The 23889-nt window shown below is 44.4% G+C and overlaps 1 protein-coding gene across 1 annotated transcript in view; it reads right to left on the minus strand.

Annotated features, from left to right (window-relative positions):
* Nucleotides 1-23604, minus strand: part of pkn2b (protein kinase N2b) — a 29785-nt gene extending 6181 nt beyond the window's left edge. Inside the window, exons 1-12 of the mRNA XM_080857481.1 lie at nt 23235-23604; nt 16171-16471; nt 11147-11301; nt 7871-7994; nt 7043-7191; nt 4610-4823; nt 4123-4308; nt 3679-3788; nt 1599-1742; nt 894-969; nt 544-727; nt 278-404 (exon numbers count right to left, since the gene is read on the minus strand). Coding sequence (XP_080713607.1) covers nt 278-404; nt 544-727; nt 894-969; nt 1599-1742; nt 3679-3788; nt 4123-4308; nt 4610-4823; nt 7043-7191; nt 7871-7994; nt 11147-11301; nt 16171-16471; nt 23235-23255 — 1791 coding nt within the window. The 5' untranslated portion in view covers nt 23256-23604. The remainder of the gene's footprint in view (nt 1-277; nt 405-543; nt 728-893; nt 970-1598; nt 1743-3678; nt 3789-4122; nt 4309-4609; nt 4824-7042; nt 7192-7870; nt 7995-11146; nt 11302-16170; nt 16472-23234) is intronic.
* Nucleotides 23605-23889: the final 285 nt, after the last annotated feature.

Here is a 23889-nt window from a genome sequence, read left to right on the forward strand (position 1 = left end):
GACTCAGTTAGGACCAATGAGACAAAGATTACACTGGACACGTGGTCTTTTTGTTAGGTTTGACGAATATTCACCCCTGTGATTTACACATAAATAAATGAACTTCTAAACATGAAACATACATGTATCAGTTACATTACTCAAATTAAACTACTTGAATTAAAGCAAAACAAAAAGTAATGTCCTTTAAAATATTAAATTACCTTCAATGCAATGGTAAACATAGACGTAACTTGAATGTAATGCATAGAAATGACATGACAAACTGCCTTGGTACCTGCACTGCCTTGCCATCAGAAAGCTTGCCCTCAACCAGCGTTTCACCCATGTCCACAGCGATCGAGTGGCGCTTGTGTAGAGGGTTGTCCTCTTTGTCAAAGTCAAGTTTGGTCACTGTAGTGTTGCTGTAGATGAAGTAGGTGGGTAGTTATTAGTTATGTTAAACCTTTCTTTTCAACATTCTATTCATTTTGCAAAGGGATTTAATCCGTTGTTTATCTGTTTACTTTGGGGGGGGGGGGGGGGGGGGGGGGGGGAGTGTACCTGGAAAGTGTGGGTGAGTCTGCGGAGCCAGTGGAGCCAGTGGAGGTGCTCTCAGGGACCAGCTCTGACAGCTCAGGCACCTGGGGACTGTAGGAGTTATTCACCGAGGGGATGGCCCTCCTTACCAGCCGACCCCACGTGGCGATGTTTATATTCATCTGCGGAGCACGTAGGAACGTTTTTCCTGCATAGCGGAAGGAGGGAAAGAGGAAGAAAGAAAGAAAGAGAGAGAGATCAGTCAGTCTTTAATGTGTGTTTTGATGGTTTTAAAAAGCTGGACTGATTAAGACATCCTGTAAGCCAGCAAAGTTTGAATTTCAGAACACACTTCACCAGACTATACATCTCACCTTGCTGCTTGGAGAAGATTTTCTTTTGTCTTTGTAGTTTAGGTCTTCTCTCAATAACTGGGTTGAAAAAGGTAACCTATCAAACGAAGCAAAACAGAGGAATCATTACAGGCTGATCTCACAGACTAAAACACTGGCCTGTTCATGCATGGATGGATGTTTGGGATCACATGGAACACTTTGACTAAACATAAGAGGAGAAGCAGAAGGGCATAGCGTGGATTACTGACACAAAGGAGCAAGTTCAACAACTGCCCCACACATTTAAAGTAAATGCCTTTGTCCAGGGAAGATTAACATGCAGCAGCAAATGCAATACTGAATGACTCCTTTTGGGCTCATAAACTTGCCATTGTTAGTGCCATACTCTGCTTAGCGCTACACATGATTAACAGAAGAGTTGCATGAGTGCTGATCTAGGGTCGGAGTTAGTATGAGTGCTGATCTAGGGTCAGAGTTAGCATGAGCGCTAATCTAGGGTCAGAGTTAGCATGAGTGCTGATCTAGGGTCAGAGTAAGCATGAGCCTTGATCTAGGGTCAGAGTAAGCATGAGCGCTGATCTAGGGTCAGAGTTAGCATGAGCGCCTGTCTAGGGTCAGAGTTAGCATGAGCGCTGATCTAGGGTCAGAGTTAACATCAGCGCTGATCTAGGGTCTGAGTTAGCAGGAGCGCTGATCTAGGGTCATCCCCAGAATGCCGCTCACCTCAGCAAACAGTGTGCCCTGCGGCTCCAGGTACAGGCACATGCCATGGCGTTCGTTGTCCAGGAAGTCCTCCAGCCGCAAGAACTTCACGGCACACAGGGTACGCCAGTCACGCCAGTACACCGCGATTTCCAGCTCACGGGACTGTGCAAACACACAAACACACCACCCAGTCAGATAACCGGTACACAATAACAGGACATGCATTTAAGTCTCCATTTAATGAAAAATAAGAAGTAAGGAACTAATGAGAACCATGAATGCACCGGTCATGACAGGCACATAAGTGGTAGTATTTTCCACTGCTACTCTTAGAATATTGATTATCTCTCGATTTCCAGCAAGAAAACATCTACAGTTTGACATGCAGGCCATTGTGAATTCTGCTAATGAAAAATGTAAAGAAAATAAAGAATCTCTCAGCGTACACTTTTCTGACATTTTCTTGTGTTAAAATCACTTCTAGGCCATCAGATACCAATAAACTCCTCATGGCAGTTTGTATTATCCTTTGCCAACAGTTTGTGGACATTGAAAATTAAATTCTTCTGAAAAAAAAGATATAGAGTTAATAATACAAGCTCTCATGGCGGTATGGTAAGGTGCTGCTCAGTTGTGGTGTTGGCATCTGCCGGTAAAGGGATGGGTCAGTTAGCATAACTCTTATTGTGAATGCCAAACTGTGACTGTTTACCGGATGCAATGACTAACATTCAAACAAAGCCAAACAGATACAAGGGTGAAAGCAGCTGAATGCTACCATGCCAAATACAAGACATAATTCAGGTTTCCCTACTCCTGTCGCAAGTAGACATGACTCATACAGGCCTTTATAAATTACACTCCGTTTGATACCTATTGCTGTAGTGTGCGTCTAAGTACCAGGCCAGCAGAGGTGTTGGGATGTGGACCAAAATAACAAGATCTTTTTAAGGGGGTAAGCCATGACTTTACACTTTGGCTCTAGACCCATGGCAGCATGTGAGAGGACAGTCATTCATCATTACACAACTCCACTTAGTTTAAACGCTAACACTAACAGACTCTATCCACTGATAAGAGCTAATCAGAGTAAATAAATGTGTAACACACACACACACACACACACACGGGCTGAAAGAAGATCTGGACAGACACTCAGAGATAATTGGCAGTGTCAACACACACACACACAGACACAGACAGACAGAGTGAGAGAGAGAAAGATAGAGAGAAGCCCTGTGGTGCAATGAGCTCATTCTGTTGAAACGACTTCAAGGCAACTCACTGAACTCATCCTCACGTCTTTTCTCCCCTCCAAAAGCCGGGACTTCATCCCCCACGCCCAAGAAGCAGACACCTTAATGGAAAGTTACCATGCTGTTTTCTCCTCCTTGCACTCCCACCTCCCATTCCCCCCGTGCTTTAAACCCTACCCCTGTCTCCTGCCTGCCCGCTCATCATCAAAGCAGAGGCCCCAGTGGGAGGCTGAGGGGAGGGCTGGGGATGGCACCTATTTTTCCAACACTCGGCGACATTCGCCCTCAGGAAAGGGGAGTTTACTTTTACAGTCCATGCGCTCAGGTAACTAAAAGAGCCATCCGACCGGGAGGATTTAAAACCTCAAGTGGGGGTGGGTGGGAGTTGGAGAACAAACAGATTAGGAGCGTCAACGGCGGTTCTCCTTTTTTAAATTGCCTTCAGAAGGGGGGTTGTAAGAGAGGTGAGCCCAAGCCTGGATTAATACTGCCAAAGTTAATTGTGGAGAAGGACCCGGGGTTGTTCCACTGAATGTGTGAGTTAAAGTATAGGGGGAGTGTGTGGTGTGCTTTTCGTGGGTCAAAGGGAACAAAGGGAAAGAGTAGTGCGTGTGTGTGTGTGTGTGTGTGTGTGTGTGACAGGGAGAGACTGTTCGCTACACACTGGATAATGGACCTTGTGTGTTAATTATGTGTGAGAGGAACAGTCAAGAGTTTTTAAGAGGGAGTGAGAGAGAGATAGATAGATAAAGTACAATGGAGTCAATATGCACACAGCAAAGTGTGTGTGTGTGTGTGTGTGTGTGTGTGTGTGTGTGTGTGTGTGTGTGTTATATGCCTACCCTGTCCAGGTCCAGGGTGAACTTTTGGTCCCAGGCCTGGTTACTGACCGGCTTCCAGCTGGTCTGGCCCACCACTGTGTTATCCAACTTCAGAACAGCACTGATCTCATCTGGATAAGAGACACACACACACAGTTTAGTTTAACTACCCCCACAGCAGCTCTGTTCTTGGCAATAAGTGGGATCAGTTCCTAAGAAAAGCCAGGACACACGCTGAGGAGATGCTAAAGCGCAGCTTCAGCTAAGTGCATTTCAGCTCTTACTGTCGTCATCACTTTCCCAACACAAAATCCCCCCTCTGATGACTCCTATGAAAAGGTATTTAATTTGTTTTAAAACCCAGTCACAAAGTAAGATATACGCAACGTTAGACATGCGGGAAAGACAGAATGATGTGAAAGAATACTGAAAGGAATGAGAGAGAGAGATGGGCGGTCACTCAACTGGTCAGCTCGTCGGACTTGGATAGGTTGCGCCCGCTGCCGCCACGGTTTTTGTTGCTGCGGCTCATGAAGGAGGAGCGGGTTTCGCTGGGGCTCCAGCCGGGCAGCGTCATCGTCCCCCCCTTGGCACGGCCCGGAACGTTCTCTAGCAGGTCCTGACAGCCCATGAGCCTCACATCCAAAGTACCTGTTATGCACACCCACACATATTCCAAGACATCATTATTGATTTTGAATGATTGTGATGTATCGGTCTTACTGTAGTATGAATAACATATTATATACAGGTATTAATGCTCTTTAGGGCATATATAAAACAACTCAATGAATCACTGGATCAAGAATTTACAACTAAGAATGTCTCCTCATCTCCATCTCCCTGCTTTTCAAAATGTTGATATAAAATGGCTATTCAAAACCATGTGTATGTGTGTGTGTGACAGGATGTGCATGTGTGTGCATGTCCGTTGTCCATTGGCGAGTCGTACCAGTGAGAGCAGCCGGTTTGGCCACCGTGCTGTACTGGGTGTATGTGGAGATGATGCTCTGGCGCGGGCTGAGAGGAGGGGACGCCACCATAGCCAGCTCCTCCTTGACCTCACTGATCTTGGGGTGGTTCTTGGGCAGCTCGCTTAGCCGCTGTTCCAGTGAGTACTTCAGCAGGTCCAGCTTCTGACTGGACTCATTTAGCACCGCCTGGGCCTGAGGAAGACAGGGGAAAGGAAAGGAAGGAGGAGAGAAAGAAAGATGAGAGGGAAAAAGAGATTTAACTCACTACTTATACCTAACACTTAGTACAGTTAGTACTTAATACAGTTAGTGATACTCTCATACCTGGCATACATAAGCGGTCAATTCCATGTTAATATTAAGGTTATGGTTCACAATGGCCATTTCAGTCAAACTAATAGGCAATTACACAGATTAGGAAGCACAGTAGCTAAAGGCGGCCAGTTTCATAGGCCTGAAGAGAAGCAAACAGACTTACAGTAGACTACTGTCTGAGATAGGTTTTTATCTCTTCAACTACCGGTGTGCATGAGGGGATGGTCAAAGGTGTAACTAAAACCACAGGCCGCCGGCAGCACTGACACCTTCGCCAGCTCACACCTGGATCCACTGATATCCTTCGAGCAGCAGAGACAGCCCCACAAAGCTGTGTCTCACTGCAGTGACTGCTCTGGCACCCTCTGCACATTGCTGTGTGTTAACTCGCACATGGCGCAGCCATTTCAAGGCACCGACAGTTTGCACTCTGCAACCGAGACAGAGAGAGCTGGCAGGTTGCGGTGGACCTATGGGATACAGAGTTGCAGTATGCTGCACCACCTCTAGAACATTCCATGTGGGCTTGCGACGTCGGCACCCGCCTTCACGAGCCTGCCTGTAAGATTTCACACAGCGTCGTGACCAAAGTCTGCCGGTGGCTTTACAGTGCAGCCTGCTCAGAGGGCAACAGTTTCATGACACGCTCGTGTGATATTCATCTTCATTATCCCAAGGGTCAAAGGAAGACCCAGCATAAAAATAAAAATCTTCTCTCTCACATGAACAAAGCTTTGTTTTGCTTTCTGCAGGTTATTAGTTGGACACTAACAGGGGAGTTTTCTTAGGAAATAGATCTGAATTTCACAATCTGGACAAGAAGAATGAACTCTTCTTTCAGTGTTTCCCACAGGCCTGAAATATACTTGTGGTAGTAGCTGGCGGCCACCAACACCTGCCTCTACCACAATGGGACCTGCTGCTGCCGGTTTTCACCTTTCACTACTTGTACAAGCAGCTCCACTGATCGACAAGAACAGAACAAGCTTGAACTTAGTTGTTTGATCTCGGCATGGTGTCTCACTGTTGAGTGCAATTGTAATTGCACGTCAAATTAAATATTGTTTGGCTTGTGCATTTATTTATAGTCATTCATCGCTTAGTGCTAATGTTGTCCAAGAAACCTGGGGTGCTGTACACTGTTCTTCATGCCGTATTCCCTTATCATATCTGCTGAAGGACGACACAATGGCCGAGTTGTGTGTGCTGAATACACTTGGGTTGTAGCGACCAAAGCAGCTGCCGCTTTCCTTCATAGAATTCGAAGCTAGAGAACAAGTATATATCAGGAGAAATGCAGTTGCTTTATTTGGTCCGTGCTCGTAAAACATCTACTATGTCTGCATCTTCTAACGTAGAGTCTGTCTGTCTGTCTGTCTGTCTGTCTGTCTGTCTGTCTGTCTGTCTGTCTGTCTGTCTGTCTGTCTGTCTGTCTGTCTGTCTGTCTGTCTGTCTGTCTGTCTGTCTGTCTGTCTGTCTGTCTGTCTGTCTGTCTGTCTGTCTGTCTGTCTGTCTGTCTGTCTGTCTGTCTGTCTGTCTGTCTGTCTGTCTGTCTGTCTGTCTGTCTGTCTGTCTGTCTGTCTGTCTGTCTGTCTGTCTGTCTGTCTGTCTGTCTGTCTGTCTGTCTGTCTGTCTGTCTGTCTGTCTGTCTGTCTGTCTGTCTGCAGAGCATGTGTGATTGTCAGTAGACCCTTATGAGGAGGTACGGGAGGGGTAGAGCGAGAGGAGAATGTCCTTAATCAATCATGGCTCTCAGACAGATCAAAATAAATACATTTTAAAAAGAAAATGTTAAAATGGTTCAAATATACTTTGGCTACCATTAATATACCTGGGCGGCCCGCCTAAGTAAAGTCTATGTGTGGGAAACACTAAATTCTTTATTTGCATGATTTCTGTATGTACCCATTAATAGCCTCAGCAATGTAGTGCACCTGTGTCCACTAAGTAAACTATCTAATAGAAATAAACATGTTCAACTGTTCCTGGAAAATTTCTCTCTTATTCTTTGTGAATCCACCTTTTTAATGAAGCACAGAGAAGCGAGTTCATGTTTTGCTGTTGGGAAAGAGCATGTACTTGATATGACCTCTCACCTCAGAATGGCCCTTCTTCTCTGCCACCTTATCTAACAGCTTCATGACGTTGCGGGCACCCTCTGCCAGGGCCGACTCTATCCGGAAATGATGTCGCAACTCCTCCAGCCGCAGGTCCAGAGGACTGATGATGGGTTTGGTGCTAGGAACTGTATAAGGGTCACATGACAGATAGGACGTCAGGTCACACTTAAAGACACAGAAGTCCTCATAGACTTTCTCCTTTACACAAGTGTGTGAGGTGTTGAGAGTCAATATGAAACCACAGAGGTTATAAAAGAAGCCGCTAGGTAGCCATGTGTACGCACTGTGGTTTTACATGAAGCAATCACGGCAAAACATCTCTACAAACAATACATTATAAAATCCTAGCTGGGAAAGAGCCTGGCCCGACAATGACGGTGGCCTTGACCGGTCAAAGCCCAAGGTAAGCATAGCGGTCACAGTTATGATAATTGCACGGGAATCTCTGAGAAGACATTGTCTTTTAAGGAATAGACACTGCATAATACAATGCTTTATGCAATAACGCATTCAATCGTATTCTGCAGTGTCACACAATATTAAATATATCAATATTCTGATTGTCTGATCTGTTGTGAGAGACTATTTTATTATAGTCAAGAATGCAAGCATTTCCAGAAAAACTCAGCCTATTGCATGATCGTATTGAAAAACAAATAATTCTGATAATTGGCATGGTGAATAATGATCCTTATGAGCAAAGCATTGAAGTGTATACTGTCATTTCATGTTTCAACAAAGCTCTTGATCCCCAACAACATTAGAACAGGACTGTACAAATGAACCAAGTAGACTGCTACATACCATCATTACTCTCAAAGCCCATTTCACTGGCCTGGGTGGCTTTAAGGATCTGCATGCGGATGAACTCGATCTTCGTCTTGCTGTCCTGGAGCATTTGTTGGGCTGCCGCTAACAGCTTGCGATCCTAAGAATAACAGTAAAACAGAATATTATTTCAAAAAAATATTATTTCATTACAATATTACCCGATTTAATCTCTTATCATACATACTGAACCTTTGTCAAATATGTTAGAAATTATAATATGCGTGTCCATGAAATGTATTTGATAGTAGGCATTTGCAAAAACCCTCTGTCAGTTAAAACATTCACAGCCACCTAAAGGCATAAACCATTTGGTTTATTTTTTACAGAGCATGTATGCAGTACTTTGGGGCAGCCAGATCAATTCTCTGTTAACACTCATGCCTCAGACATGTAGATTTGATAAATTGCAGTCAAAATAAAACAACAGGAAGAGACACTAAACCTCACTGACGTAATTCAGTAAGGCAACAATGTTCTAATACTACATTTTATATTTGTTCTTCAAACATTTCCAATTTGGTTCACTATTAATCTCATATAAACATTTCTGTAAGAGTTCATATAATTATGAATCAGTTACACATTATATCCAAAACACCACTGTGAAGCACATTTAAATACTTTGACAAACCAGACGCTTCCACATCAAGTCGTCCTAATTATTGCTTAATTAGTGTCTGATTATGGGGTTTAAAGTGACAAAATGTCTTGAGAATTAGCCATCTCAAAACAATGGCAATGCATTTTAGCTAGCAAAGCATTTCACTGGTGTCCCACGGTCCCTGGATGGGAAAGACACTAAAAATTATTCCTTCGTCTCCTATTCACGAGTGCACTGAAATACCCATATCTTGGAAGCAACCCATGACTAAGGTCAACATTCCAAACAAGGTACCGCATTGCTGAACAATGCCACTGAGTGCTTATGGAATTTGATGGCAAAAGTGCCCAATTTCACGTCCGGCCCAATCTTCCAATCTCTGTTTTGACTGTGAACTGGTCAGTCAGCCACACGGGCCGAAGCGGAGCCGGGAGTGGGGATTGGGGCATGAGCGAGCCCTTTCCTGAGCCCACGGCTTCATCTGCGGACACCAGCTGGGAGGCGCTTCCTGCAGGATGCGCTGCAGGAACTCACCGAGCATGTGACTCGCCTAACCTAGAATAGCGGCGCGGCGGGCCAACAGGAGAGTCTGAGAACAGCCCGCATGCTCCGGCTCCCGCGCCCACAGCCTCCATTCAGAAACCCCAAACCGCAGGGCAACGGGAGGAGTAAGGGGATACTTGTGGTGAGTGAAAGGGTGTGTTGTCAACAGCGCGGGACTGCAACTGTGACTTAAATGGCTACGGGTCGCTTAGCTCCCGTCAGAGTCAGGTACAGAGCTTCCTGTTGCCTGAGCCTTCTTCCTGCCGCTCAGGAGCCATGCATGACAGACAGACATTCCTGACTTATATCACTTCCTTAACCAATGACGCTCTGTTGATAGCAGGCAAAACCAGTGACAAAGCCCTTATGTGTCGAGCACAAAAAAACTAAACTGAGCTAATTTAAACACAACAACAACAATAACAAAAAACTGAAACAGAGTCGCTGACAGCCTACTGACTGACATTTCCTCATGCCGTGGGGAAGTTAATCTGGTTTTGCTAACCCTGATCCCAATCCTAATCCTTCAAAAAGGATACACTGACTGATCTGGTGCAATATCTGGTGCAGAGTCTGGGGCAGTGGCAACTATTCTAATCCCTGGTCATGCCTCACTAGCAGCTTTGCACTAAGGAGAAAGAGAGAAACAAAGACATGGAGGGAGGGAGAGAGAGAAAAAGGAGATAAATAAAGGAGAGAGAGAGCCAGAGAGAGAAAGGAGAGAGAGCCAGAAGCAAAAACGAGTGTAAACAGATTTAACTGATCACCTGTCCTCTTCCACTTCCTCTGTCCTGAGTTCAAGCTGAGAGGCTAATTTTAGACCACTGCCTGAGCCTGTGGACTCACTCCCACTGCCGCTTTCATTCTCTATGTCTCTCCCTCCCTCCTTCTCTCTCTCTTTCACTCTCTGTCTCCATCTCACTCACACACACTCTCTCTCTCTCTCTCTCTCTCTCTCTCTCTGAGCTTTGTTGCAGTTGGAGGGAGTGGGGGTTGCTGTCGTAGTCACAGGAAGCAACAGGTCAAGGCTGCGTTTTGCTCTGGGAAAATTCTTCACATATTATTTGTCTCATAGTGGCCTTCATTTAGAGAACTAGAATCAATTTGCTACATTCACCAAACAACAACAACAACAACAACAACAACAACAAGGGCTAAATATACACACACGGGGTATGACCTCGCTACAAACATTGTGACCGGTATGGGTGAAGGACGCATGTTAAATCATCCTGAATTTCTTTAATAGAAAAACCATGGAGCCCAACAGGGTTAATGACGCTCATCACACCAGACATGTTCAGCACAGTATTCTGGGCTCAGATTGATGACTTGCTAACTTTTCAACATGCCCATGTCCCTCCGCCCTTTCCCAAGTTTAGTTTAATTTATTGGATATTTTCTCTACCCTCTCTTTCCATTTCTTTGGGATGGAACTTAAACAATCTGTTTCTTTTTCCTCCACTGTTTTGCTTCATTCAATCTCCCCTTCACTTCAAAGGACTTGTCTTCCCACAGATGGGCTCCTGAGTTGGACTGAATTCTTAACATTTAAGGTTGCTATTTTAGATAGTAGGCTCTCTCTCTCTCTCTCCCTCCCTCCCCCCCCCATGTCTGCTCTCTGTGTTTATAATCCTGTGCTCAGAATGGTTTCAAGAGCTGCTTTTCCTTTTTCGCTGCAGACATTTCGCTCCATGTAAATCATGCTGCCTCTGAAGACGATCACTGCCATTTCCCACTCATAACAGGCATAAACATAGACGCAAGCGTGTGCACAAACACATACTGCACATACAGACAGACACAGGGACACACACACACACACACACACACACACACACACACACACACGACAGAGACACATACACAAAATAAACAAACACACACAGCCAGACACAGACACATACACAAAATACACGTACACGCACACACACAGCCAGACACAGACACATACACAAAACACACGTACACGCACATACACAAAACGACGACACAGACGACACAGACACACACACAGCCAGACACAGAGACACATACACAAAATAAACGTACACACACATACATAGACAGACACACTAATATATACACAAAGACAGGCAGACTACCTTGGAGGAGCCATTGGAGTACATCTGGATCATATTCTCAGCCCCCTGTTTGACTTTGAGCTCAATGTCGTTCTGCCTCTTGAGGGCGGCTAGGCGGCTACTGTTGTGGCTGGACCGGACCTCACTGCTCGGGGTGTCTGGAGTCATGGGGAATTCTGAAATTACAAGAAAGAGACGAGAGCACGGTTACGCACCTCAAAAACCACCAGCCATAGCAAAAGTAACACATTCGGACATTAATGAAAGGAGTAATTGCGATGTGCAGACGTAGCTCATGAAGATGTAAAAGAAGTTCACAAGGCAATGGCAAAAAGACAAGGCTCTCTTTTACCTCCTTTACTGCCATCATAGGCTTTGTTTGGTGCTACATAATCAGGAGCAATGGCGAGGTCATTACACAGAGAACTAATCAAAAACAGAGAGAAACAGCAAATGCAAGAAAGCAAGAATGGTAGAAATCTGCAAACTAACAGCAGACTCGCAACACTAAGTCCCTGTGTTAAAGAAAACCCAGGCAACATGAGCTGTCTGTTCTTGCTGGGAACGCCAAAACAGAAGAAAATACACTTTTGACATTAAACAAAGAAACTTTTATCAGGACCCCACTGCGGCCTTTCACTCTGGAGATGCACTAGTTAAAGGAAGAAACAGAGCGAGAGAGACAGGGACCTGAGAACATTCTGGACAGTTATGCTGCCAAAACCCCACCAAACCACAGAGCCATTAAATGGTTAAACCGGAGGCTTGGGTTCAGCCCTCCACTCCCAAGGAACGCCTTCTGGGCCTCAACAGATAGAAGAGGGCTTTCCTCAGGGTGACACTTCCATTGTTGGATGGGGTAAAAAAAAAAAGGAGGGTTGCGCAACAAAACACAATAAGTGACAGCTTTAATAACGTGGTGTTAAACTTGGGGTGTGTGTGTGTGTGTATGGGGGGGGGTTAGACGTGTGCAGGCAGGACCTGCACGTGCAACTTCACAGGCGGCAGCCAGAGCCGGTTTGTGAAAGGCGCTCTCTGTGGGAGAACCGCCCCAGTCGGGGTGGAAAGACTCGCGCACGGGCTGGGGAAACAGCAACATCCGCGAGCCAAACAAACTGGGCAGAGCATGACAGCACACAGCACAGTACAGCAGGAGCCACACAGCATGGGAACTACTCGGAGCTCCAGGCAGGGTGATGTGGGAATGGATAGAGCAAAGTGCATCTCTTGGCAGTGGGGTTCATGACACATGCCATACAAAAAAGGGCAATGGGGGTACAGGACTACACAGAAGTAGTGGTGCCCTGTATGTCTTCCTATGTCTGTTCTGACTTCCATTATCCAACACAGCAGCACTGATCTCCCTGTCATGGCCAAAACTCTCCCCATGATGCAATGGCAGAAAACACACACCACGCCCATGTAATTATGATTAAATATAAAGGGGAGCCTTTAACTCACCAAAATGCCTGCGACAGAAATCACAATAATGGACTCTTATTAACAGTGGAACAGAACAACTTACTTATTATTCAACCACTGCAATCCCATGAACCCACTTAGATGAAGTGTACTGAGGTTCACACACAGATGGACTGGGAGTATTGAAGTCATACATCTCTGAGTGAGTCCAGGAGACACACGCGAGCAACAGAAAGTGTGCAGGGAGAAGAGAGAGGGAGAGAGAGTGTGTGTGTGTGTGTGTGTGTGTGTGTGTGTGTGTGTGTGCTCTTTCGACCCTCAAGGGGCTTCCAGCGCACCTTCAGTCAGCAGCACGTTCTGCAGGGCTGCGGTACTGAGGGATGAGATCATCTCCTCGTGTCAGGACAGGAACACCAGCACCAGCAAAACACACACACACACACACACACACGCACACGATGTCACAAGGGCAATGAATCATTCATAACCCTTAACCACAAAAGGCTATTTAAAAAAAAAAAAAAAAAAGACTTCAATTAGGACCCCTCTTAAATTTGAAAACGTCAGTCAGTCTCCCTTCTTTCTTTTTCAGCTACTTTTACAAGCTAACCCTTGAGGCCATGTCACCGTGTCTAACTACGCAATGGAAATGATCATCAAAACCAAAACAACAATTTCACCCAAAAAAACAACGACAACAGTTTCACCATCCGTTTTAGCACCTTGCTTGTCATCAGTGGCCATGTATGGACCCTCTTCTTTCTTCCTTTCACACACTTGGTCGCAATCACCCTCAGGAGATCGGAGTCAGATTTAGTGAACTATAAATGGAGCGAGGCCCATCTTTGTTATCTTCAAGAGACCTCCCTGAAATCTAAACACTTTAGACCTTCTTCCTGTAATCTGGGTGATGAAAAAACAAAAAAAAACACACACATAAATGTAGGGCAAAAATCTGGAGCCTTCAGTTTAAGACACAGGGCTATATGCAGCTCACTTGGCTGTGTTTTTTTGCTTGAAGATGTGAGCTCTAGGCCAAACCATCATTACGCCCGTTAATAATCTGTTTTCAGCGAGGAGACTGACAGCTTGGGATTTAGCTCGGGGTTGTAAAATGAAAGGCAGTCGGCGGTCAAACCAGCAAACAACAGAGCACAGCGCGTGTAGGGTGTCCAGGTCGCAGAAGTAAAAACAGGAAGCAAACTTTAACAAATATGAAATACATAACGGTCATTCCATCAGGTTTTTTGGTCAGTTTTCAGAAAATAAGAATTGTGCGTTAGATGAGTCAGTGTTATCATTCACACAAAAAAAATCCCAAAATGTTAGCATTTCTCTCAGGATGCCAGAGTGCCACTGCACTGATGACACTGGCCCATACTTCCTCTGGGTGTTTGCTTGGGAGATGCTGGCCTGACGAGGCTTTGGTTTCATGTCTGCTGGCCTGTTAGGAGAAGTAAATGCTAGTACAAGTTCCCAATTAAGCGTGTGCTGTTCAAAGGGCAGGTGTGCCATAAAGTACCCCGTTTGCCCTGTGGTGGGCAGAGAGATTAACTACATCCAGACAACGCCCATGCAGAAGCACACCATCACCCTACAGCTTTCTAAAGTGTGTGAGTAAGGGTTAAACCACCAGAAATACTTGCATGTATGTATGTATGGACAGGACTCTTGATAGCACCATTGCGAAATTCCCAGATAACAGGAATATCCAACGACCTCTGTTATTAATATTTAAAGGATGTGCTTCTGAGTGGAGTCACAATTAAAAACATCTATATCCAGTTCTTTAGCCTACCTATTTGCTTACAAAATTAATGTCAAGTATCTCTGTACGTGTAGAGACACTCAGAATCCTTCTCTACAGTAGTTACATTTGATGGAAATGTAGTTGATACGATAAGGTAGACGGCTGTATACATAGCATACATTTCCATACATAGAATATCAATCAAATCTGTAGTGTAAAAGGGTGCCTGCTGCAGCATGCAACTCAACATCAAAATAATCTAACGAGAGTCTTTACTTTTGACAAAAATAACATTTCTGAAGAGAAGGTGAAAGGAAACCATTTGTCCATGTTGAGTTGCGTAGGTAGTGACGCGGAGGCGAACATGGCCAATCAGTTGCAATCAAGTTTTCGTGACAGGTCACAGGCGAGGGATGGGGGAGGGAGGAGAGGCTTTGGTCACATCAATGCCATCACTTCCTCATCAGGGTTCAGGTCAGGCTGGGCTGACTAACACAGCTGACATCCCAGGCAGGATTTACCCGCTGTGCCAGCCAGGCCTTGTGACTGCGAGACATCTTCTCAGCCAGCCAACAACCCCAATCCTTACTTTAATTCCTCTCTCTCTGCCCGTCTCGCTCCCTCTCTCCCACCCCATTTCCAGCTCACTCACTCGCTCGCTTACCTCTCTACATTGTTAACTTCCTCTCTCTTCCTCCTCACTCAGGCCCTCCCCCTCTTTTCTTTGCCTTCCCTCACACTCTTTTCCTCATTTCTCTTTCCTCTTCTTGGTAAACAGCCTGTTGAGGAAGAGTGGGATACTGCTGGGTATGATCAGCCAATTACAGCAGCCCTCCTTTGCAGTGTGACTGCTACCCTAGCTTGGAAAGTCAGACACACCGACATATCTGTAATTACATCCACAGAAACACACACAGTTACTGAGTAGACAGAGACACAGTCCATCTGAGATGCTAATATATCTCTCTCACACACACATATTATAGGGACACACACACACAAACCAGCTGTGCATGTTCATACTCAATAGCTGTCCATTTATTTACACCAACTGATGTACACACAAGGTGTCCATGGCATATAAACCAGAAACACACACACGTGAACAAACATATAAGGGTGGATAACACTCTGGCACTGATTGCAACTCCCAAAGGTATCCTCCTTACTCACGCCCTCATTACTTCTAGCAGACACAGCCGTCTCCCCCACCCAGTCAGCGCTCCTTTAAATGCCCACAAACAAACTCAAGGACCATTTTCTTTTCTTCTCTTCCACACCCACACACACACACACCAAATGACAGCTCCAGCCCTTTTCCTTGTCAACTTATGCAGTTGCTCACTGGCCTTTAGCCTGATGACATCAGCCTCTCCTCTCCTCTGCCTGTTTTACAGTAGTATTCTTTAGGTCAGAAGCTATGCTGTTGTCCAAAAAGATTGGACGGTTATGATCACTGTGCAATTGACACCGTCAGTGTCATAACACTGGACACGTGAGCAGGAAGATAAAGTATTTCCTGTTTTTGTGCTTTTAAAACACCTCATGCCCAAGGTAAAAACTACAGAGAAAAGTGACAAAAAAAACTTCTCCTTTTTAACTTCAGCTTTGCCTTCATCCTCACAAACCAAACTTGGAAAAAGCCTGCAGTCAACCTGTTTAATCATACAGAGAAATACTTCCACTCATCAGGGTTCAGGCTTTTCTACCTATAGAAAACAAAACTTACATTTACTGACATCACTACAATCTACAGATTTTGTGGACACCCTCAGCAGACCCACAGCAGATCATGTTGCTGTGACTGAAACCTGCGACCTGAACACATCATCATCGACTGAAACCTCGGCAGTAATACCCCATGCAGCCTTACCTAAAAGCTCTTCTGGGTCCTTCACCACAATGTGGGCATTCAGCTCCTGCAGCTCCTGGTGGAGCTCCTCAACCTTTTTGCTGGACTTCTTTAGCATGTTGTCCACGTAAGCCAGGCTCTTCTTGTCGGTGGTGACCTTGCGCAGGTTCTCGGCACCCTCCTTGATCTTCAGTTCCTTGCGTATCTCGCGCTTGATCTGGTCCTTGATCTCGTCGAGCTTCTGCTGCACCATAGTGTCAGAAAGGTCCAGGTTGTGGCCCAGGCCAAGGCGCTCTGACACCATTGGCCCCCTAGTATCCCCCTGTAGATGTTCAAACACAAGACATGCATGGGTTCATGAACTGAATAACTGCAGTACACATAAACATACCATGAAAAATAGGTGAATATTTACAATCTACAAGTCATCCATTTTAAATGTTTGAAAACAAGCCAAGCTTTCACAAAGTCCATGAATAGCCATCAATTAAGACATAAACTAAATAGGTCTCCATGTACAATGTTGCCTTTTTCCACTTTAAGAGCATTTTACATACAACTTCAAATTCATGCCAAAGGAAAACGGTCACATACTAGACGTAGCAATTCTATACTACACTATATGGAAACATTTTGAACTGATCGAATTTAAATACATTCCTAAATTAACTTAAACAAGGTCATTAAACATGGATTTTTTTTTACATGATACACTTTATGTTACATTGCATATAAACAGAGCCAAATGATCTACAAAACAACTGCAACTGAAAATATACCGGCAACGCTAACAACTAAAGTCTTTGGTCAGTGCATTTAGGTGCATTTGATGTCAATAACGGTAGAAACCAAGTACACTAATCAGTGTACATTCATATCAATCAAAACATTTTTGCGACCATAGCAAAATAATTACCATCCAAAAAGTAGATCTGTAAGACCTCAAGAGTTAGCAACATGGCTAAAGTCTATGTAGGTCTCTTGACCCCTCTAGGGGTTCTAGACGGCTTCGCCCTTGACAAGGCAGCCTTGCGTGTGTCTGGAGCCACAGAGCGATTATGTAATGGCATAAAAGTTGGACAGCTAATCTGTTCGCTGGGAAGGCACAGGGGGGCCTCGGTCAATGCCACACCAAGCTCTACCTCGAGCACACAAACACACCGGCTGACCTTAACAATAGCCATCAGTGGCCAGACAATACCAAGGAATGCTGCCTCCATCCACACGTCATGGCCAAAGAGCGTGTGCGCCCACCACACAAACTGAGGGCCTCACGACTAAGGTGTGTATTGCCATGCTAACAGACAGTTTTGTTCAGTGAAAGTAACATCTGTGGACCTTACAGGCCACCACAGCTCTGATCCGGAAGGACATTTTTTCACTTTTTTTCTGTAAAGACCTATAAATAATAATCAAATGTAATGAAAACATGTTTAAGAGCACATAGGCATCATTATAGCTTTAGCTTGTCAGCCTTGATAAGACACCAGAACCCTGGTCAATAACCATTCTTTTCTTAAACTCTTGCCTCTGCACAGTTCTCACAAACATGTAGTTTCCTTGAACTGGGAGTGCGCAAACAACCTCCCCAACACATAAAGAGCCCCTTTTAAACAGAGTACCCTGGGCTTGATTTACAGGCATACAGCAAACACTCCGCTTGGCATCTCCAGCCTCTGCTATCAATCGGGTGCGGCACAGACAGGGTTCTGACTAGAGGAGTAAAACACCAACTAGAAAACTCAGCTCCGCACGACCACAGCACACTAAAAATAACAGGAACATTTGTTATGTGTTCAGAAATACTAGGTGTTCAGACAACATGGACATGCCAAGTGTAGCATTTCAGAGGTTCTGAATGTTGTAATTACGTATAAGATAGGGGACACGAAGTTGGAAATAGTTCTATAAGTATTCCATACACGTTCCAAATCTGACCAGGAGTTTTGGAACATACAATCCCATACAATAGAAACTTCCACTTCCAAGACCAAACTATTTTAAAACATAAACAATGGGCCCAGGGCATGTCGGCAGAGCATGAACACAAAGGCGTATACGTCAGATTGCTTACCAACACGTCCACCACTCCAGCTGCACAAACAGAGTCGCGCATTTTCTGTCGTTTTCCAGCTCTTCTTTAAAAGAGTCAACCGCCTCCTAGGCTTCCGGAAGGTCAGATTTAGGATCACTCTCTCACTATGAGTCTGCAGAGTCCCATACAAACCACCATGTCCCAGACCTCTCGTGAAAATGTGTGTATCGGTTGTGCTCAGTGGCTGTTCCATGAATGTCAGAATGACCACAAGAGTTCAGAGAGCACAAATCCTGCTAAGCCCCTGTTCTGGCTCGTGGCCTGGTTAAGGACATTGGTGATGAGAGAACCTGGCAGGTTTCAAAACTCCTAAAATAAAACCAGCCAAAGAGCTCAGACATATAGCAGTACCTGGTTTTCAGCTTCATCCAATTATCTGACATAAACAAATTCGATTTCTGGCTGAAAATCCCAAGTGATGCTCCTGTTCGGTGAGGGTTAGACAAATGATTTGGGTGGAGTTGGTTGAGACTTGAAGCCGCAAGTGCAGGGAATTTTCGAAAACAAGTATGTTACCTTGGGAGTTTTTGAAAGGCTGCCATTTGAGCTGTTGAAGATCCAGGGGATATTTATTTCTGTAACTGTTCACACTCACACAATGCTTTTTTTTACTCAACCTCTTAGCAACCCTGGTCCTGCTGTTGCCATGCTATTACTTTCACAACAGTTGTACTGAGGAAATGTTGCACATTTGTAAGCTCTGCAAGTGTGTGCCGAGTGTCCGTCCATGTGCCTGAACATTGTGTGTTGTGTACGTCAAGCTCTGCAGGGCGTCTTAAGCCTTCTCCCATCTCATCACTTTCCTGATTCGGGAATGGAAGGTGTACTATGTTGTGCAAGTAAACTCACAGGGAGGGAGGTGGAAAGAGGCATTGTATAAGCCTCAAAGGAGAGTGACACACAGTTTAAAGCTCTAAATCAACAACTTTTTGAAAGTTGAAACTCTTTGCTCTTAGCCATTGCTAATTAGCTGCCTAGAAAACAATGCATCTCTCCTGTGTACTCAAATATTTGACCAAAATGTCCATATAGTCTGATTTATATTTGCAAACAGGAAACCTCCACAAGAGGCATCTTACTGCAGTTTCAAGCTAATGTAAATCCCACTCACACTAATCTGCATCCTACTTCATTCATTCAGAATGTTAGTCTTGCCTTAAAAGTCAAATGTGACTCAACAGGTCCCTGGAGACAGATAACAATGCCTACAAACATACATTCACTACCTCAGGAGCAGTTAGCTAGCACTCTTAGCAAGCTGAGACAATTATGACTCACACTCCTCTGTAGAGAGAGCCGAGCACAGATGAGGGCGGGGGGGGAAAAGCCTTGGTAGTGTTAGCCAGGGCTTCCCTCCCAAACCAGACACCCCAAAAGTCCTGTCAACTCCACCCAGCAACAAGGCCTGGACAGCATGCAGATCCAGGAGCAGAGTGGAGCGGATAGAGCAGAGATTGCATAACCGGCTAATTCCCACACAAGGGATAACAGGTGGCCACGTACTCCCATAAAACCCACAGCCTGCCAGAGGACGGCTACCCTCAAGAGCAGACCTTCACCTAGTAGTACTCTGGTGACGAAGTGAATGTGACACGGTGACAAATGTCTGTGGTGGTGACAGAAAATCAGCCAGATAGCTATTACACAGAGAGAAAGAGAGATTATGATGTTGCATTGTAGGACAATTCAGTTTCATGTTTTAATACCAGATGCCATATAGTTTGTGTACCGGGAAGAAATTATGCACATTTCTTACTGCTCAAAATTTTGATGGCACATGGTCATATCAAATAATAATAATAATAATTCAGTTTTCTATAGCGCTTTTCTAAATACTCAAAGACGCTTTACAAAGCAACCAAACAGGACAAGACAAGGCAAGCAAACAAAACAACATATCAACATATCAAGGAGAGAAACACACACCTGAGGTTCATACTAACCGCCTAGGCTATTTACTGTGGAGTTTTGTGATCCATGTAAGAACAGTTTTTACAGCACTAGGTCAACGAATATACTGCCAAAATATATCAGCTTTTATCAGTGCCAACTGTGTTGGTGTTGTTTGCTTGGCAAGTCTGTTGTTTTTTGGCTAGGGAGCTCGCTACTTCTAGACAAAAACATATTGCTGCCTTAAGTAGCTGTTTCTGTTTGGTGACAACCCTGAACACAAGTGAACTGAAACACAGTACACATGAGCTGCTAACAGCAAAGAGCACAGCATGAATGAACTTCAGGGGTTAAAGCCCTACACTCTTTACAAGACTTTTTCCTTCATACATACAGATAAAAGTACTACAAGTGCCATAATTTGCATCGCATGCAGTATCAACAAAGTAGGCCCCTCCTGCCCCAAACGAGCACTGAGTGCATGATGTGACGCCCTTAAGTATGTGTTCCACAAGCATGGGATTAAGACGACTACATCAGCCATCTGGGGACAATCATTTCCCCTCTCAGGGGTAGTACGTCATTGAACTGTAGTAGCCCAAAAAAAGATGCAGCCTCGTAGTTCTAAAAAATAGGGTCAGGTTTAGGCAGTGAGCTGTTGATCAGCTTTCCTGCCTTGAAATGAACTCTATTTTTTCTAAATGATAATAAGGGGGGGAAAGTGCAGAAAAGAAACCCAATCGAAAAAGAAGTGTAAGGCAGAGGTGAGCCTCCACATGAGGCCAAGCTGGCCCAAAATGATAGATGATCACAAATGAATGAATGATTTTGTACCAGTCCTTTTAGCCAACATTCTTTCAGCCATGTTGATTCAGCTAGTGTTAATCCAGAGCTTCTTGAACCTCAACAAATCCAGCACAAATGGTCAGCCTTCCCATGTCAGTGACTGGCCATGTAATTTCTAAGAAGCTAACAAGCCATTTCCTTGTCCTTGAACTCGTATTGCCTCCCAGCGCAAACCATCCCACACCAGCCTGCTTCCCACCCTCAGGGTCTGGCCACCTTAAGTCAATGAACCATGCTCTGTAAGTAACCCAGGTGATCCCACCGCAGATAAAGGACCACTGCTGAAAAGAGCACCAGGGGGAAGAAGGCATACACAAACCCTGTGTCCTCCGCTAAGAGTATCAGCTAACGTGCCGGGGTCTGGACTATCCCCAACATGACACTGTAATTAGAATGAAGGGGGTAGGGGGTGGGGGACCCACTGCAACACAGCAATTACTCCTCACCAGTCAATGAAATGACACAAGCTTTCGAATTCATCGCTGTATAGAAGCATTTCATGTAATTTGCTAATGACCGGTTCTGTTGCTATTTTGGCTGGAGTTAACCAGTTTCTAAAAGGAGAGGAGGTTTTTTGTGCCTCTTAAAGTCCCCCTCCACCCCCCCACCCCCCCGCACCAACTGTTTGATCTACACCATAAATCGAAAACAAAAAATACCAGATATGAGTTGTGAATGAAGAGAGGGAAGGCCACAATTTGAAAATGTCATGCTGTGCACTGTGATTAGATGAGCAGAAATCACATCAAGCCATAATAGCTAGAGTGACAACAAACAAGTTCAACTATACAAAAAAGGGCAAGTCAATGTTTGAGCCCAATATGAAATGGAATACACCAGAAGCACCAGTTACTACCAAATGAGTGATACAAAATACTAATAGCACCTTCTGGTTTGAAATGCTTGCCCCTGCTCTAATAACCTCCCCACTCAAAACTGGGTGCTAGTGTGTGAATAGTAGTGGACTTTATCTGAATGTGTGTTTACAACTCCAGCGCAGGTGTAGCGGTAGACCTTATGCCAGTTTTAGACTACACAACATGGATGATTTGAAAAATGTTATGGGGCAGTTTATGTCTTGGAAAAAAAATATGAGACTGCTTCCTTACATGTTGTTAGAATTCTGAGTAGTTGGAAAATGCCTCTTCTCTCTTGCAAAATAAAATGGAAAACAGGCTATTTCGTGACTACATCTACAATGTTATATTATAACATAACATGATACAATAGGTGCATTTATCCTTCATAAAAATGTGAAATATCAGGCCAATTCAACAGGAATATAGTGCGAATGCAGGGGGTACACTGCTAGCCAATTCCAGTAGGAGTTTGCCCTAGCAAAGTAGGGAAACGCCACTTGACCATCGATTTCCTCTCGCCAAGGTCAAAATATGTACACAACTAAAGCGTCACTGAACACATCTCCGCCCTACATTTCCATAAGCAACGTTATGTGAACAGATGTAATGTAAATTATCACTTTGACAGAGAGGGTGAAAAATATACCAACGCCCAGTTGATTTACAACAAAGCAAAACAACACGCATATGAACGATGTATCGGCGAAGTTTGACAACCACAATCAATATCTTTTGAAATGTTACCAAATACGTTTCCTCGACATGAGTAAGAGGGGAAAACAATCTCAGCTAGTAACAAAGTATCGCCTCGTTCATGAAACGTGGTGACATGACAGCCCTGTCAAAAACAACCCAAGAAGTAAACGGAGTACACTGGATGCGTTCATTTTTACACCAATACTAAAAAAACTAATTTTTCTGCAACACTACAAGTAGCAAACTAACACAGAAATACCATTCAGTCAAACCTAGGCACGAAAGCTTTACGTTTTGTTTTTGTAACATCAGAAGAGCTAACCAAGCGAGTTCAATTTCAGTTTGGTTATTTAAAAACAGGATCAATCGCTAAAACAAAACATGTTTAACTTTGGGTACAGATGTAAATTGTAGACTATAGGCCCTATATTCTTCCGCCTGTTCGCGTAAACGCGGTGAAGCAACAGTTGGTCGCTGTTTGGTTATTTCCTAGGCCCAAGTAGATATCCCCCCGTCCCAGTTAACCCTTCCCAACTGCGCGCTGGAAGTATCGGTTATCCCGTCTCTAAAATAGCGCACAAATATTCACAAAACCTCTGACGCAGCCGTCAGATAAGCTTCATATAACTTCTGTCCGCACGAATGTCTGTGTTAAAAACAGTTAAACTCTGTTTATTTCAAGGAATTAGCTTTCTTACCTGCACGGAATCGGCCGCCATCTTGCCTTCTAACTTTGAATCAAACTCGGGAGAGTGGATGGGAGGTGAGTCACAAAGGAGAGTGGCAGCTTTGCAACTTCTCTCCAACTAGTCCTTTAAGCTCCTCTTTTAGTGATAAAAACGGAACCATCAGCTCTCCTGCGACGTGTCCATGGCTCAGCTGGGAATCCTGAGATTTTCCATGACAATACTTTCACAGTAATCCCTTTTTATAAAAGTAATGTAAACACATTAAACAATAAAGACCAAACCCTCGTTAAGATAAAAGTTATTTTCCAAACAGTCCACAAGCAAGGCTTTCGTAAGGAGGGCTGGTGATATAAATGTCTTCGCGGGGAACTCCGCCCGAGACACGCAGCGCCCAGCTCTGGAAAGCTCTTTCTCTCAGCAAGAGTCAATTCATCCACTTTCAGTCATGTGATCATAAACCCTATGCAAGCATGCGGCAGACACTTTCCCAGGAGGAGCAGTGAGCGTATGGTGCCAAATATAGGGTTCATATGTGTTGTTTATTCAGTTCACATCGTGTGGTAGAAAAACTGAAATGTAGGCCAGTGGAATTAGGAAAACAGGTTACATAAAGTAATAATAATTATTATTATTTTTATATGAACAATACAAATAACAATACATC

The sequence above is a fragment of the Sprattus sprattus genome (genome assembly GCF_963457725.1).
Source record: "Sprattus sprattus genome assembly, chromosome: 2".
Taxonomy (NCBI): domain Eukaryota; kingdom Metazoa; phylum Chordata; class Actinopteri; order Clupeiformes; family Clupeidae; genus Sprattus; species Sprattus sprattus.